Source organism: Cylas formicarius, unplaced genomic scaffold, assembly GCF_029955315.1.
Source record: "Cylas formicarius isolate icCylForm1 unplaced genomic scaffold, icCylForm1.1 PGA_scaffold_6__28_contigs__length_40554024, whole genome shotgun sequence".
In the NCBI taxonomy this organism is placed as follows: Eukaryota; Metazoa; Arthropoda; class Insecta; order Coleoptera; family Brentidae; genus Cylas; species Cylas formicarius.
This window is the reverse complement of record NW_026844347.1, coordinates 4,229,173-4,242,567: the sequence shown is the minus strand read 5'-3', so window position 1 is coordinate 4,242,567 and position 13,395 is coordinate 4,229,173. Positions and strand designations below refer to the sequence as shown.

Here is a 13,395-nt window from a genome sequence, read left to right as displayed (position 1 = left end):
TTTGTTGTTATCTGTGTCGCTAAAACGAAGTGATATGGCAAAAATATACTGGACATTTTTATGATTGCATGAGCCCGCTACAAACCTAACCTTTTTATAAAGAAATACCCTAGATCTATTAGCCCCAACTATCCTGGCAGTCTAGCTTTACATGTAACTCCAACAAGTAATTATATCAATGGCTAAAGGAGCTACTTATTATTATTGCAAATAACACTGCCAAATTTTGCATAACAAATGCAAAACAATGTCGAATTCTTTTTATAAACTTTTCTACTTTCATTTAAAGCAGATATTTAAAATATAAAGATAATTAGTTATGGTTCTATTTATAATGTTTTCTTAATTATATTTTAGCATTAGTCCAGAAAATCCAAGATTGTGATCTGGCATTTAACTTTTAAATAGTACAATAGATTTCTAGTATATTTCTATGTATAAATTAATCAATTAAGTGCACTTCTTATAGACAATTTATTTATAGATATAGATTGCGACGATCGGGAGGTTCAAAGCCACAATTGGACATTTTTCTGCTACAGCCGCTGGAGCCTATGTAAATAATGTTATGGCTGCGGTTGCAAAAATCTTCTCTCAGTAATGCGATCTTTTCCTTAAAGGACTAATATTAAGCGCCAGCTTCTTTCAATAGTCCCCATATTTAATAATACATGATATTTCATATAAGATGCTAATGCTTAACGGCGTGATTTCTTGGATTTCTCGGAAAAAACGTTTATATCAATTTAAATCCGCATTCGCCCTTTTTTATAAACAGTTTGTTGAAATTAAAAAAAAACGGCGTTTCCTCATTTTTATGGTTTAAATATTTTGTTGACATTTGGCAGGTGATCACAATGAACTTTTTTTAGAAATTTGCTATTAACCGGTGGCGGCCGTGTAGGCATAACTATGAATATTTTTATTATATTTTTCAAAAATAAATTGCATTTTTAATTTAAGTTGTTAATAACAATTTGTGTAGTCCGATGAAGGGGTTCCAGCCAAAAAAAAGCAATTAATGACGATTTTTGGATTGAAATTTGATATGTTGCGTGCTTGAATTGACTTTCTGGATCATTTTTAAAATCATAAGCGCCTAACAATATGCACATAAATGCTTTTAAGTCTTAAGTCTGAATCTCAATTTTTTAAATTTAATTTATTTTTGAAAAAAAAACTGTGGCGTACCATTTCTCGATAAAAATATAAGTATCATACCTACCACAGTAGCTTTGGAAAAACCTAAAATAATTTTCATGATTACACAGTGTCCCATAAAGCAAAGGTTGTGTTTTTTATGCGTTCCTCTCTATGTTCCATCATATTTGGAATTTTAAATATATTTTGCGTATCATTATGCTCTAGCTAAACCTAACAGTTTTTGAATTTTTCAATAAATATTTTTGTATTTGTCTTTTGACAAATGTTATTTTTTGATGAATAAGCCTGACGTTTATCAACGTGGTGAATACTATATTGTTTTTTATGACCATTAGTTTTTGGGTACTCTTTTGCAAAACAGTACGGATACATTCACTATGTGACGTGTGACGCGACCATCACAACTGAGAAACTTCAAAATGTCATTCGTCGCTAAATTCTACCGAAAACATCCTAGATCTCCTAGATCTATGACTCAAGCGACGGAAAGGTCCGAAGTAACTCGCGACAGTGTTTAAAAAAGCTGACGTCTTAAAATGACACTATTAATCAGAGTGAAAAACATTTGATTTATAACTATATATATTATAATCATAAATATATAATTGTACTTCAGCTGCGCCTGTAAACAGGGTAACCAAAAAGTATAGAAATCTTGCTTATCTTTTGTGTAACTGTGTGGATTACATTCCCTTTTCTAGAATAAAGAGAAACGCCCTTTAGTTGTCGATAGCGCAAGGCCAATAACAAGGATATAATGGCCATACTGCAGAAACTACGACATAAGTGTTGACCTTTATACTACCTGCTAGTTAGGTTAAGTGCTCCGAATATGTGGGAGAAATGAAGACATTTTAAAACATCATATATATATTTTTTTAATATTAAATACTGCTGTTAATCAGAAATAAGTACTACATCTATATTTCACTTTCTTGGGTGTAACATAACAAGTAATACCGTTTACACGCATAGACTGTTTCCTATTAGGCCCAGACGGTTGCTGTCGTGAGGGGGGGGGGGGGGGTATGATAATTTATTATCATCAAACTTCTGCAACATTAACGACGTATCAAAGTGTGCTGTGCTGTCTCTGCTGTGTCAGGGATGCAAAAAACAATGATTTTTGGTGTAGCGTATTTGTTATCGAAGGTGAAACTATTCAAGTCCACACCAATCATCAAAGCCTTGGTGTCACATTGTTATTTTATTTTGTCAAGTGAACAATATTTGTTGCCATTGTCGCTAACAGCATACCATATAATATCTTTAATGGTCTATTATGCACTTTACGACACTTTAGTTGCTGGTTTGATTTGGTACGAGCGGAGCTCAATGGAGCTGGTATTTGAAGTTTATTAATATGTTGCATACTATACTTTTTTTGCGACAATTAATTTTTGGGTCCCCTTTTGCAAAAAAAAACAAATGAGTGATGTGTGATGCGACCATCACAACTGACAAATGTCACAATACCATCCGTGGCTAGAATTTACCATCTTAGCACTCTTAAATCCGCGACTCAAGTTCCAGAAAGGTCGGTGACTCGCGATAGTGTTTAACGAAGCCGACACTCTTGATGGGAGTATTTTAAAGTAGAGAGTAGAAAAAAAATTAATTTTTATCTATAGTACTGCAGCTCAGCACGTAACTAAACTGGAACTAACAAAGTAGAGCAATCTTGCTAATCTTTAGTGTAACTGTGTGAATGATATTCCTTTTCCTCCAATGGACAGAAACACCTTAGAGTTGTCGATTTTCAAAATTAATAATAATGATATAATGATCAAGGATTAAATCGACTTTAAACTCCACATTGTTACAGGATTTTTTAAAGAAATACAGATTTCTTAAAAACAAGCTTTGTAATGGGCCTAAGTGTCTCATCTTTTGGGACGTAGCAAACCCATAAAATGTTCTTATCTTTCCTAAATATATAATATATCCGAAATCGTTTAACAAACTACCCACGTCAGAGCCAAATAATTTGCGCCACAGGCGAAACATAACGGAACCTCGAATCTAAGTCAATATTGACTATATAGTGTCATTTGTATCGGTTCATTCCAAGTCAGCGAGCCTTTTTCAAACAGCTTTTTGCTACTACTGCAACTAAGAACACGTTAGGTATTATAGTGCATCGAAACTCAAATAAATAGAAAATTTAATAGATTAAAATTTTTTGCAATATCTAAGATCGCTATATTTTTTACTAAACGCCTTCTCGCTTCTCGCATACCGACTTCCTACACATTTAATAAACAATAAGTGATAGGGTTCAATACACTCGTAATGCAAGAAAGAATGATAATTAGCTTTGAACTTGATTGCCCAGGTTCAAGGTAATTCATTGGTATTTGACAAATTTCTGGTGCATAAGATCGCAAAACTTTAATCAGAACCAACCACCGAATTATATTTTGGGACCGGTTTGCATGTTTAGCTTATATATGTCGGGACCAGCAACATGTCAACTTGGATTCAGGTTTGATTGGTATAAGAGTCACACCTTGGCCATCTTCACGCATTTTGTTTCGCGTAACCGATATCGTCGTCGACTACTGTCCGCTCGCGATATACGCCTAGTTAGTCGGAATTTTGATTTATATTCAAAGTTTGTCCAGACGGAGTATTCCTGTAAGTACTTTTAACAAAATAACACTTTGTCGCAAAATATACCAGAATTTGGTAAGACGCGTCGCGACGCCTTCGACAACCCCCTTTTTACCGCTTCAGTTACTGACCATCTTATTAATGAAACAGAATTTCTGAAGGTCGGGTGAAAATCAGTAAATATATTTTGAAATTCAGGAAAGCGCAAAAGCTCATACAAAATTGATTTTCGGAAACAAAAAAAAAAACACTTTTTTAGCTGTAATATAATAAATACAAAATTTTATGTTTTACATTTTTTGAAAGTTGGTTTATTTTATTTCTGTTAAGACGCTACTACAAATAAACTTTCTTAAAATCTATCAGATTCCCAAATTTTCTTTTTCTAGTTTAACTTTCCTACGAACCCCCAAGCGAAAAACCTGCATAGTACGGAAATTACAAATTGAAACGAACATTTTGTTGAAGATTTATTGAAATAATGACTTAAAAAAAATGACTTAGATGCACCTGATGAGACCTTATGACGTATGTGTGTTCGGCTCAATCTTTACGAGTAGCAACCGCTACATTCCACGAGCACTAACTTCTACTAAGTTCATGATATTATCGAATCTATATTTTCCGAAAAAGTAACACGAGAAAGCAGTCTTCCGGGTGTTGTTCGCGATTAATAACGATAATTCCTAGGGAATATTCAAGTGAAGAGTCAAATCTTACCTGAGGTCTGCACGCAAGCAAGCATTGTGACTACAAATGATAAATCAGTAGAATTAAGTTTTCTCAATCTTTATTCACAGAAAGCATTGCATACTACTCAGTTCTTAACTAACAGGCACCCACCTATATTTAGTGCTTAAAATTATACTATTTTATTGATTGTTCTTTATGGTAATTTATTTAACAATAAATATCTTGAATATGAAACGCGAAGTATCTGATGTTGTCAAGTAACTCCTAAACAAATTTAAATGTTCCATGAGTCTTTTGAAAATAGAACACGTTATTACTTATATGCGTACATTCCAAATAAACCCAGATAGATACATATATTCTACTTACTAAAAGTCAGTAGATCTAATATTCATCTTCTTTTCTTTCTATCTTCTGTGTGTCTTCTATCTAATCTTTTTGCATCGAAAATGCACTAAATAATTTAAAGTTATTGAATTAAATTGAATAATAAAAACGGTTCTAAAGAAACTCCAACTACTCCAATGAATTCTATGTCAAAAATGTTTCCGTGTCTAAGAAGTGCGTTTTTTCAAATTTCCTCTATATTGAAAAATTTAACCTAGTTTCATCAACGCACCCCAAAAATTCAAAATTGGAGTCTACTCTTCAGATTCGCTTATTGCGGTTAATTAATATTTTTATGAATTTGTGTTTCTATAGCAAATTATGTTTTTATAATTTTATCGTCAAAAGCAAAGTTGCTTTTCTTAATAATCTTATAGAAATAGTTCTAGTCAAAACCAGAAGATACTCGTTTATTGGGGTTCTTTTTAGGAACTCTTAAATTTGAGTTTTTTTATTTCGTTTCAGGCAATATAATAGCGGTTCTACTAAGTAAAGTTTGGCCTTATGAAGTTAACCGCCAAGAATTTCGATTGTTAAATTATGGAAAAATACGCTTCGGTAAGTACAAATTAATTAATGTCCGAAAAACAAATTCAATAACGTATTGCACTAGACACATTGACCTGAATTATACAGGCGAAATAATAATTACTGGCCCCCAAAACGAAAACGTGATTGGAATATAAAATTTCGGAAACTTTATGTGAATAGTACGAATGTTAAAAAGTAAAGTAATACTATAAATAAAATATAAAATAAGCAACTTGCAGTTTATATAAAAGAAAACAGTCCCTACGTTAGAGGCAGTGAGAGTGAGAAAGCAGCAAGTGTGTGTTTCGTATTTCAATTTCATGGGAAATCCTTCATCAAATTTAATTTTGGTGTGTAAGATTCCAGATATTTGAAACCGGAGTAGCATTAATGTGATTGATGCTTAATGTGCAAGTGCCCGAAAGCAATTTTCACGTGCCCCAAAAATATCGCTACTTTAGTTAAGCATCAGAAACGAAAACAATATTTGTGTATTTACCCACTTAAGTTTTGATTAGTTTTAGTCATTTTAGTGTTAGTTAGTCAATTTTAAATAAAATAGATTTTCAGTTCTAAAAAAAAATTTAAGGGTTGTAACTATGCATAAAGGTAACAATAGGGGTTGGGTAACGAAAACTTGGGTATAAAATCAACAATTTCATTTCACCTCAACCCAATTTCTTATTTTCTGATTATATTGTACTAAGGGCAATGCACATGCTGATCTTTGGCAAATTTATTCCGTTGATTGAACCCAAAATGATTAGCCTCTGGTTGGACTAAGCAGCAGGATCAATACGTCTTGTCTGCGTTTGATAATAACTTTTTAACATCAGTTTTGCCATTTGCTGATAAATTTTGTAGCAGAGCTACATTGTTTTTGTGGCCAATTAAAAAGGACACTATTTCGTTGTCATAAAGACTGTTGGTGAACAAACTTATAACTAAGCAGACCAAGAGAATAATAAAACGGGTTCAGTTATTCTGAAGTTATTGACATTCATTTTCGCAAAATGGTAGAGCAAAAACTAATCTACTAAAACGAAACGTATTTATCCTAACTTTAAAACTATGTTCATTTTAGTTATCCTTGATGTAAGATTATTTGTCAAAAAACGCGATTTACAATTCATGATTGCGGATCCCACGGATTTTTCGAAAATGTATTGCAATCTCCTCTTATGCAACAGGTGTTACTATCACTGTAACTGTTCCTATATCTGCGCTTATTCCGCAAAGTTCATAGTCAAAAAAAAGAACTGCAGGTTGATTCCGGTGATTATCTACCAACGTTACTGGTATTGCTTATATAGACTTGAAACGTCGGCAATATCAGTTCTTTAGAATCCATTATTTTAGTCTGAAGGCCGTGTAACATGCTACAAAATCAGTATTTATTAACTGAACATAATCCAGCGGACGCGGGTTGTAAAGTTATTAAGTAATTTAATTTTCTTATCCTCCCGATATAAATTTCCGATCGAGTGTAATTTATATGTTATTTTACAAACCACAGACTGACTATTTGTTCTAAGTACCACGGAAATCGTTTAACTGATCTGCCTAAAGTCAATACAGTCACCACTCTCAAGATATTGACAACGAATCTCTCATAAATAAATATAGCTTTGCAACCATTGTTCGATTTAGCTATATTTGTGTTCCTATTGTTTGGTTTTGTAGCGCCCAATATCCATTGTAGCGAATAACGTGCCTGATTTACAGTATGTTCAATTTCATTGTTTTTCATAAAGAGATTTTTCACTGGGATAGTTACTGTTTTCGAATTTTCTATACTACCTGTTCCCGAAATTTTGATATCAAATTACATTAATTTCATATTTTAGTTATGGGGCAACTTCTAAAAACACGAAACTCGTTTTGGCTAGAAAATGTTGAGCAGCTGGTAGATTTCCCTATTAAATATATACCAAGTTTGAGGAGTAAAGAATTATTTTACAAAGGGCGCACTGAATATTTCTTCAACTCTAATTACTCCACAAACATTCTGGAATAATTTAGGATATGGTTGCGGTAGCATATTATAGGTATTGGAAACATGTATGTGCTAGAATAGTATTGTTAAAACCGACGTCAATCCTTGTAAAAAATTCTTAGTTATTGTATTTATTATAGGACTACGAACATATAATTTTATTTAGGTGCAAAGATTAAAGAATTTAATTAATTGTGAAATGCTTGCCGTAGATCGCTAGGATGTGCAATGTGCAAAAACGTCTTACTGCTTTCTAGTATTAGGTCAAAATTTTCTTAGCCCTAAAATTTAAATTAATACGTTAAATTAATAAGTTTTTAACTTCGAAGACGGACTACACTAACTTTGAATTTAAATGCAGTTTCATTTTAAAAAATAGCGATGCCCTGATGAGATGTTCTGTATAGCTGTACAGAGTCCAAAACTTGCAAAACTGGATTCCCTGTCTAACTGATTACCCTTGTAACATTTTTTGGCAATCTGTAAAGTCGATTTTATTTATATAATTTTTTGAGAGTATAAAAATAAACAAATTTATACAACACAATCCTTACTTATAAATAAATAGCGGAGTTAAGTATGGTATGAAGAAGAAAGCATTAACTCCAAAGTGATTGTTAATAAAATTTGTGTATTAAGCAAAATTTATTTTACAGCTATGGTTATTCATTGTTCATTTAATATGTTCGTCGGCTCCTGCACTTCCAGCGGGTTTCAGCAGAAACTTGCCCCATATGTTCTTAGAAGAGTATGGAAGTAAAAGCCTTCCTTTACGAACAGCGGTCGAGAGTAGACCTGATAGGTAAGTTTTTATTTCGAAAAAATTAATGAAGGTTCTAATCAAGAAATAAACTAGATTTGGTTCACGTTTCCCTATAGCCTTTTATTAGTCGTTTTGTGGTGGATTCAGAAATCATGCAGAACTATCACAACTAAATAAAAATAATAAATAAATAAAAATAAAATACCATTAGTTTTTTAAATATCTACCGAAAACATCCGATAGCTTCTGACCCGTGATTAAAGTACCGGAAGCATATGAATTGCTCCGCTCGTGTTTAATGAGCCTGACGATCTCCGGAGGTCATGGAAGAAATCTTAATAGTTTAGTAGTTTGACATTACGCCTTAAACTACGTTTTGTTTTATTAGATTGTTTACAAAATACTCTTGGGAATTTGACCAATAGTGATTTTTGACTTAGTCCCAATTGATTTTAGAAGGTTAATACTGAATAATTAGTGAATGAACCAATTATTGATGATGCTGCAATTATTGATGATGCTGCAAGGTCACTGGTTATAAAAAAATTAAATCTCGCGCTTGCTCATGTCTAATAGACCTTCTCAATAGTTTTTTCATAGTTGCTTCATAAGTTCCTGTATCATAGATATAGGCAGGGCCTTGAAATGTTTTTTAAACTAATTGATGTGAACACTGACACTGAACTTTTGGCAAAATTTTGACTTAAGTGTTCTAGTCTCCTGATAGGCAATCAAATAGGATTTCACATATGTGACGAAAATCTCTCCTCGTATGCGGTATAATGCATAGAAAATTTTCGAACTGTGGTGAAAGAATTAAAAAAAAATGCCAATTCAGGAATATCACAACTCCTGGTACCCGATAAAAGTGGCCCGATTCCATCTGCACCCATGCAGCTTCGAGCCGACCAGGCTTTTAGAAAACTGGTTGGAGTTTTAGATCAACTATTTGCAGCTAACTGTATCACAGCACAGTTAATATTGCTGACAACAAATAAGAAGCAGCAAAACAATGGCAGTGAAATATTCTGAACCTTTCACGAACTGGTTGTAAAACGTCTGCGTATATTAAAATTACACTGGTCCGTCCGTCAGATATTGCCAATATGACATCAACTGTGCCTCATATATATGTACAATCTTAGCTTAAATCAAAAATGTCCACTCTCTTTTAGAAACGATCTGTCCCATCGTGTACCTCTGCGAGATGCTGTTGAGAGAAGACCGCCTCCGGGAAATGAATATCTTCAAAATTTTCTTCATGTTTCCCACAAATTTCCATCTAATTTCAGTAAGTATTTATTAAGTACTAAATTGTACATATGGCTTGAAGGGACTCTTCCCATTAATGTAAAATTATTAGTATTGTTACTTATTACACTGCTTTTAATACAGGTTAGTTTTGATGCCGTGAAAACGGACGTTGAGCATATTACACAAGTCTATTTTTGGTATCTTTTCCCTTTAATCAAGGTCATAAATATCAAATTTTTATTGAAGAACGAATATAAGCTGCTAGGATAGTTATCCAGCTATTCTACTCCAAGCAAAACTACCATTCACTACCAGAATAGGCCAGAATAAAAGTGTAATTCTTAAATGTAAATCAATATTTCAAATTTTAAGATTCTTTGAATAACAATTTAGGAAATAATCGTATGTAACAGTTTTTATGTTTCACATGTGCACTTGCTAAATGGTAATAAATAATTCTTAATCTTATATTTAACTTAATTAAAATCTTGCAAACTTTCGTAAAGAATTTTTTCAAATCCTTCAAGTTTGAAAGGCCTTGAAATATTGCAAAGATGTTTAATAAATAAATAATAGGTTAGATATTTAATAATAACTAACAATCATATGTAATGAAACAACAAACAGGCGGCCTTTTTTTATACAGAGTGTCCCAAAAGCCATGAATCAATTTCAAAAAGCAATATTTTTCCTGTTTTATAAAATGCGATTAAAATTTTTTCGAAATACAGAACTTTGATGAAAAAAATACTGAGATCTTGCAAGCAAAAAAAGCAACGAAAAAAGTAATGGTGTATATTTATGCAGCACATTCAAACAATTTTGACTAAGCAGTATGGCAAACTACAAACAACGGATGTAGAAAAAAATGCTTTCATTGCATTAACTGAAGAGCTTGAAAAAATGTTTATTTTAATTTTTTGTAGTATATCAGGACTCCGCAAAACCACTAAACAATCCTGCGCAGCATCTAAATTTGGGAGTTAAAAAGGACTCTTCCCCTAAGGTAGGAATAACTATTTTCATTGCCCTCTTTTACGCTCTTAAATGCTTTAGCAATAATACTTTGTCTAACTACTTTGTTGGAGTATCCAGCAGTGTACCATCGCCTGGTTTCCTAAATTGTTTTACATTTATATTACATATTTTCTCTTTCAGGTGGTGTGTTTTGTAACAAACTGGGCTTTTTATAGAAAAGAGGGAGGAAAATTTGTTCCTGAAAATGTTGATCCAAGATTATGTACCCATGTTATTTACGCATTTGCGAGCCTTGACCCAGAAACATTAACCATAAAGGAATTCGACAGATGGGCAGATTTCGACAATAGTAAGATTTAATTTTTGTTAAGCGTATAGCGAAACTTGAAGTCTATAGAAAAATACGTTTTATACGCGTATCAAGAAAATCTTCAGACTACTTAAGTCTTAACACAATACTTCAGAAAATTTTAATATTTCCCTATAAATTTTGGTATTGGTGTAGAACGTTTTTATTCCAGAACTCTACGAGAGGATAACGGCATTAAAAAACACGAAGGTGTTGCTATCGCTAGGCGGATGGTCAGATTCTGTCGGCGATAAATATTCAAGGCTCGTTAGAGATGAAGCGGCACGCCAAAAATTTACTACAAGTGTTGCTGTTTTTCTCCGAAAATACAATTTTAAAGGACTGCATTTCGACTGGAATTATCCGATATGCTGGCAGAGCAACTGTAAAAAAGGTCCCGCATCAGACAAGCCCAATTTCAATAAACTGATGCAGGTAACATGAATGGTTATACTTATTATTATTATTATATATACTTGATAATATTATATATTTATTTAAGGTGTCAAAATTTTACTGACATTTTTTAAATTCAAATTACCTTAAATTTTGAAACATTGAATTTTTAACCGTTTTCCAAAAATTATGCGCCTTAATTTTCAAAACCAAATGGAAAATACAAAACTGGCTTTTTATTTTGTTGATATATGTATGTGTATTAGACACCATATTTGTTTGTTTGTTTGTCGTCTGAGTACAGAAATTGTACGCACTACAATAAAAGACTTTAGAAAGATAAAAAAATTTGATCCAGTTTGGGTGCCTGATATAAAATTTCAACTTATATATTCATATATTCAATATTATATATTGCTGGTCTGTATGGCGAAATTATAATTAAATAACACTTATTCAATTCATTCCAACTCCCGTCTAATGTTCTAGTTCCATGTTTATTTTCCTTCATTCTATAGAAACTGTATGTTGTATGCGGGGTAGTTTCTATCTTTTTGACTTTAATTCATTTTATATACTTACAGTCTAGAGGCCCTTAACTAGCAATTCAAATTCGCCAGAGGTATGAGTTCACTCTCTGGGCTGGTTTTGAGATAAGCTAGCATTGATTTTTGTACATTAATCAGCAAAAATATATATTTCTATCCCAATATTAGTAATTTGTTTCACTTATATAAGTTGCCACAGGTTACAGTGCTATTGTACTACTATTTTATATGCAGGAGTTACGCAGAGAATTTGATACAACGGGTTTGGAACTAGCCGCATCAATTTCTGGGTATAAGGAGGTCATCGACGTGGCGTATGACCTGGCAACTTTGAGCAACATCTTGGACTTCATTTCAGTGATGACATATGACTATCATGGCTTTTGGGAGGGTAAAACTGGTAACATTGCACCACTATATTATTCGTCAAGCGATAGTTATCCACAGTATAATGTGGTAAGTTTCTAGTGATTTTTATATTATTTACATAGATATTTGTTGCCCTTAACTCGAATAAAAAAGAATACGTCTACGTTTATTGTTTTCAGAATTATACCATGGAATATTTGGTATCGAAAGGTGCGATCCGAGAAAAGCTTTTAATGGGTATTCCTTTCTATGGACAAAGCTACACGTTGCCAAAATCTGCTACTTATAGTCCGGGTTCTCGAAGTGTTGGTCCTGGTGAACCAGGTGACTATACGAAGCAACCTGGCATGTTGGCGTACTATGAAATCTGCTACAATATTAAACGTTCTCGTTGGAATGAGAGAAAAAATGGCATGGAGCCTTATGCCTACTACAATGACCAATGGGTTGGATATGAAAATATCGATTCAGTTAGAGCAAAGGTAAAAACTATTTTATGAAGAAAACATTAAAAATAGTCTACATTATATTTACAAGTTAATATTCAGCAGACAATGATGTTACGCTGAATGCAAGTTGATCGGTAGTAATGTATTTTGGGACAAGTAAATTTTCTTGTGACTTCATGGTGAAAAGCTTCCGGTAACTAATGAATAAAAGAATTTGGAGTTAATATTTGACAATAAACTGAAATTTAAAACTCAAGTGTCTAAGGTCGATTACTCTCTGAGTAACCTATATAAAAATATGCACAGGTTAAATCATATGAATTAATGCAATTTTGCAAGAAATCAGTTTCACAGTCAGCTTTAAAATATAGCATATCCTTTTAACTCTAATAGCTAGACTGAGGATCTTTATGTGAAATATTTTTACCCATTTCTTTGAATATTCGATTTTCCATCTTTGTAAAATAATGATTTTATGTATAGTGTTCTAGATCTTCCATTAACCAAACAACCACGTTGCTTTCGTAGAGTTTAAAATAACCAATTAGTTTAAAATGAAGGCGTTAATTATTTAGTTTATTGGAATTAAGTATCTCCCTTTGCACCAAATCTCGTTGTAGAACCAAAACCGATATATAAGCTTGTTTTTCAAAATGTTACTTAGTTTCGACACTTTTACGGATTAGTTGTCAGTTATTCTCGAAGTTACAATATTGTTGTCAGCAATACAATTTTCATAGCTCATTTATATGAACTTCTATGGCCGGCCAAATTGAAACAATCTTCATATATCTCATTCATAAAAGTTCGTGGTATATTATGAGGAGCAGATATAATTAGTTAATAATTTCCAAGGATGCATTAGTTTATAATTTAGAGCTCAGCTTAGTGTATACATCTCGAAC

At 32.6% G+C, this 13,395-nt stretch overlaps 1 protein-coding gene across 1 annotated transcript in view; it reads left to right on the top strand.

Moving 5' to 3' along the window:
* The first annotated feature begins 5,359 nt into the window (after positions 1 to 5,359).
* LOC132704192 (probable chitinase 10) overlaps positions 5,360 to 13,395 on the top strand; it is a 31,485-nt gene continuing 23,449 nt past the window's right edge. The window contains exons 1-8 of the mRNA XM_060674071.1: positions 5,360 to 5,415; positions 8,041 to 8,186; positions 9,323 to 9,438; positions 10,328 to 10,407; positions 10,560 to 10,728; positions 10,901 to 11,163; positions 11,907 to 12,128; positions 12,221 to 12,523. Of these exons, the coding sequence (XP_060530054.1) occupies positions 5,398 to 5,415; positions 8,041 to 8,186; positions 9,323 to 9,438; positions 10,328 to 10,407; positions 10,560 to 10,728; positions 10,901 to 11,163; positions 11,907 to 12,128; positions 12,221 to 12,523 (1,317 nt within the window). The 5' untranslated portion in view covers positions 5,360 to 5,397. The remainder of the gene's footprint in view (positions 5,416 to 8,040; positions 8,187 to 9,322; positions 9,439 to 10,327; positions 10,408 to 10,559; positions 10,729 to 10,900; positions 11,164 to 11,906; positions 12,129 to 12,220; positions 12,524 to 13,395) is intronic.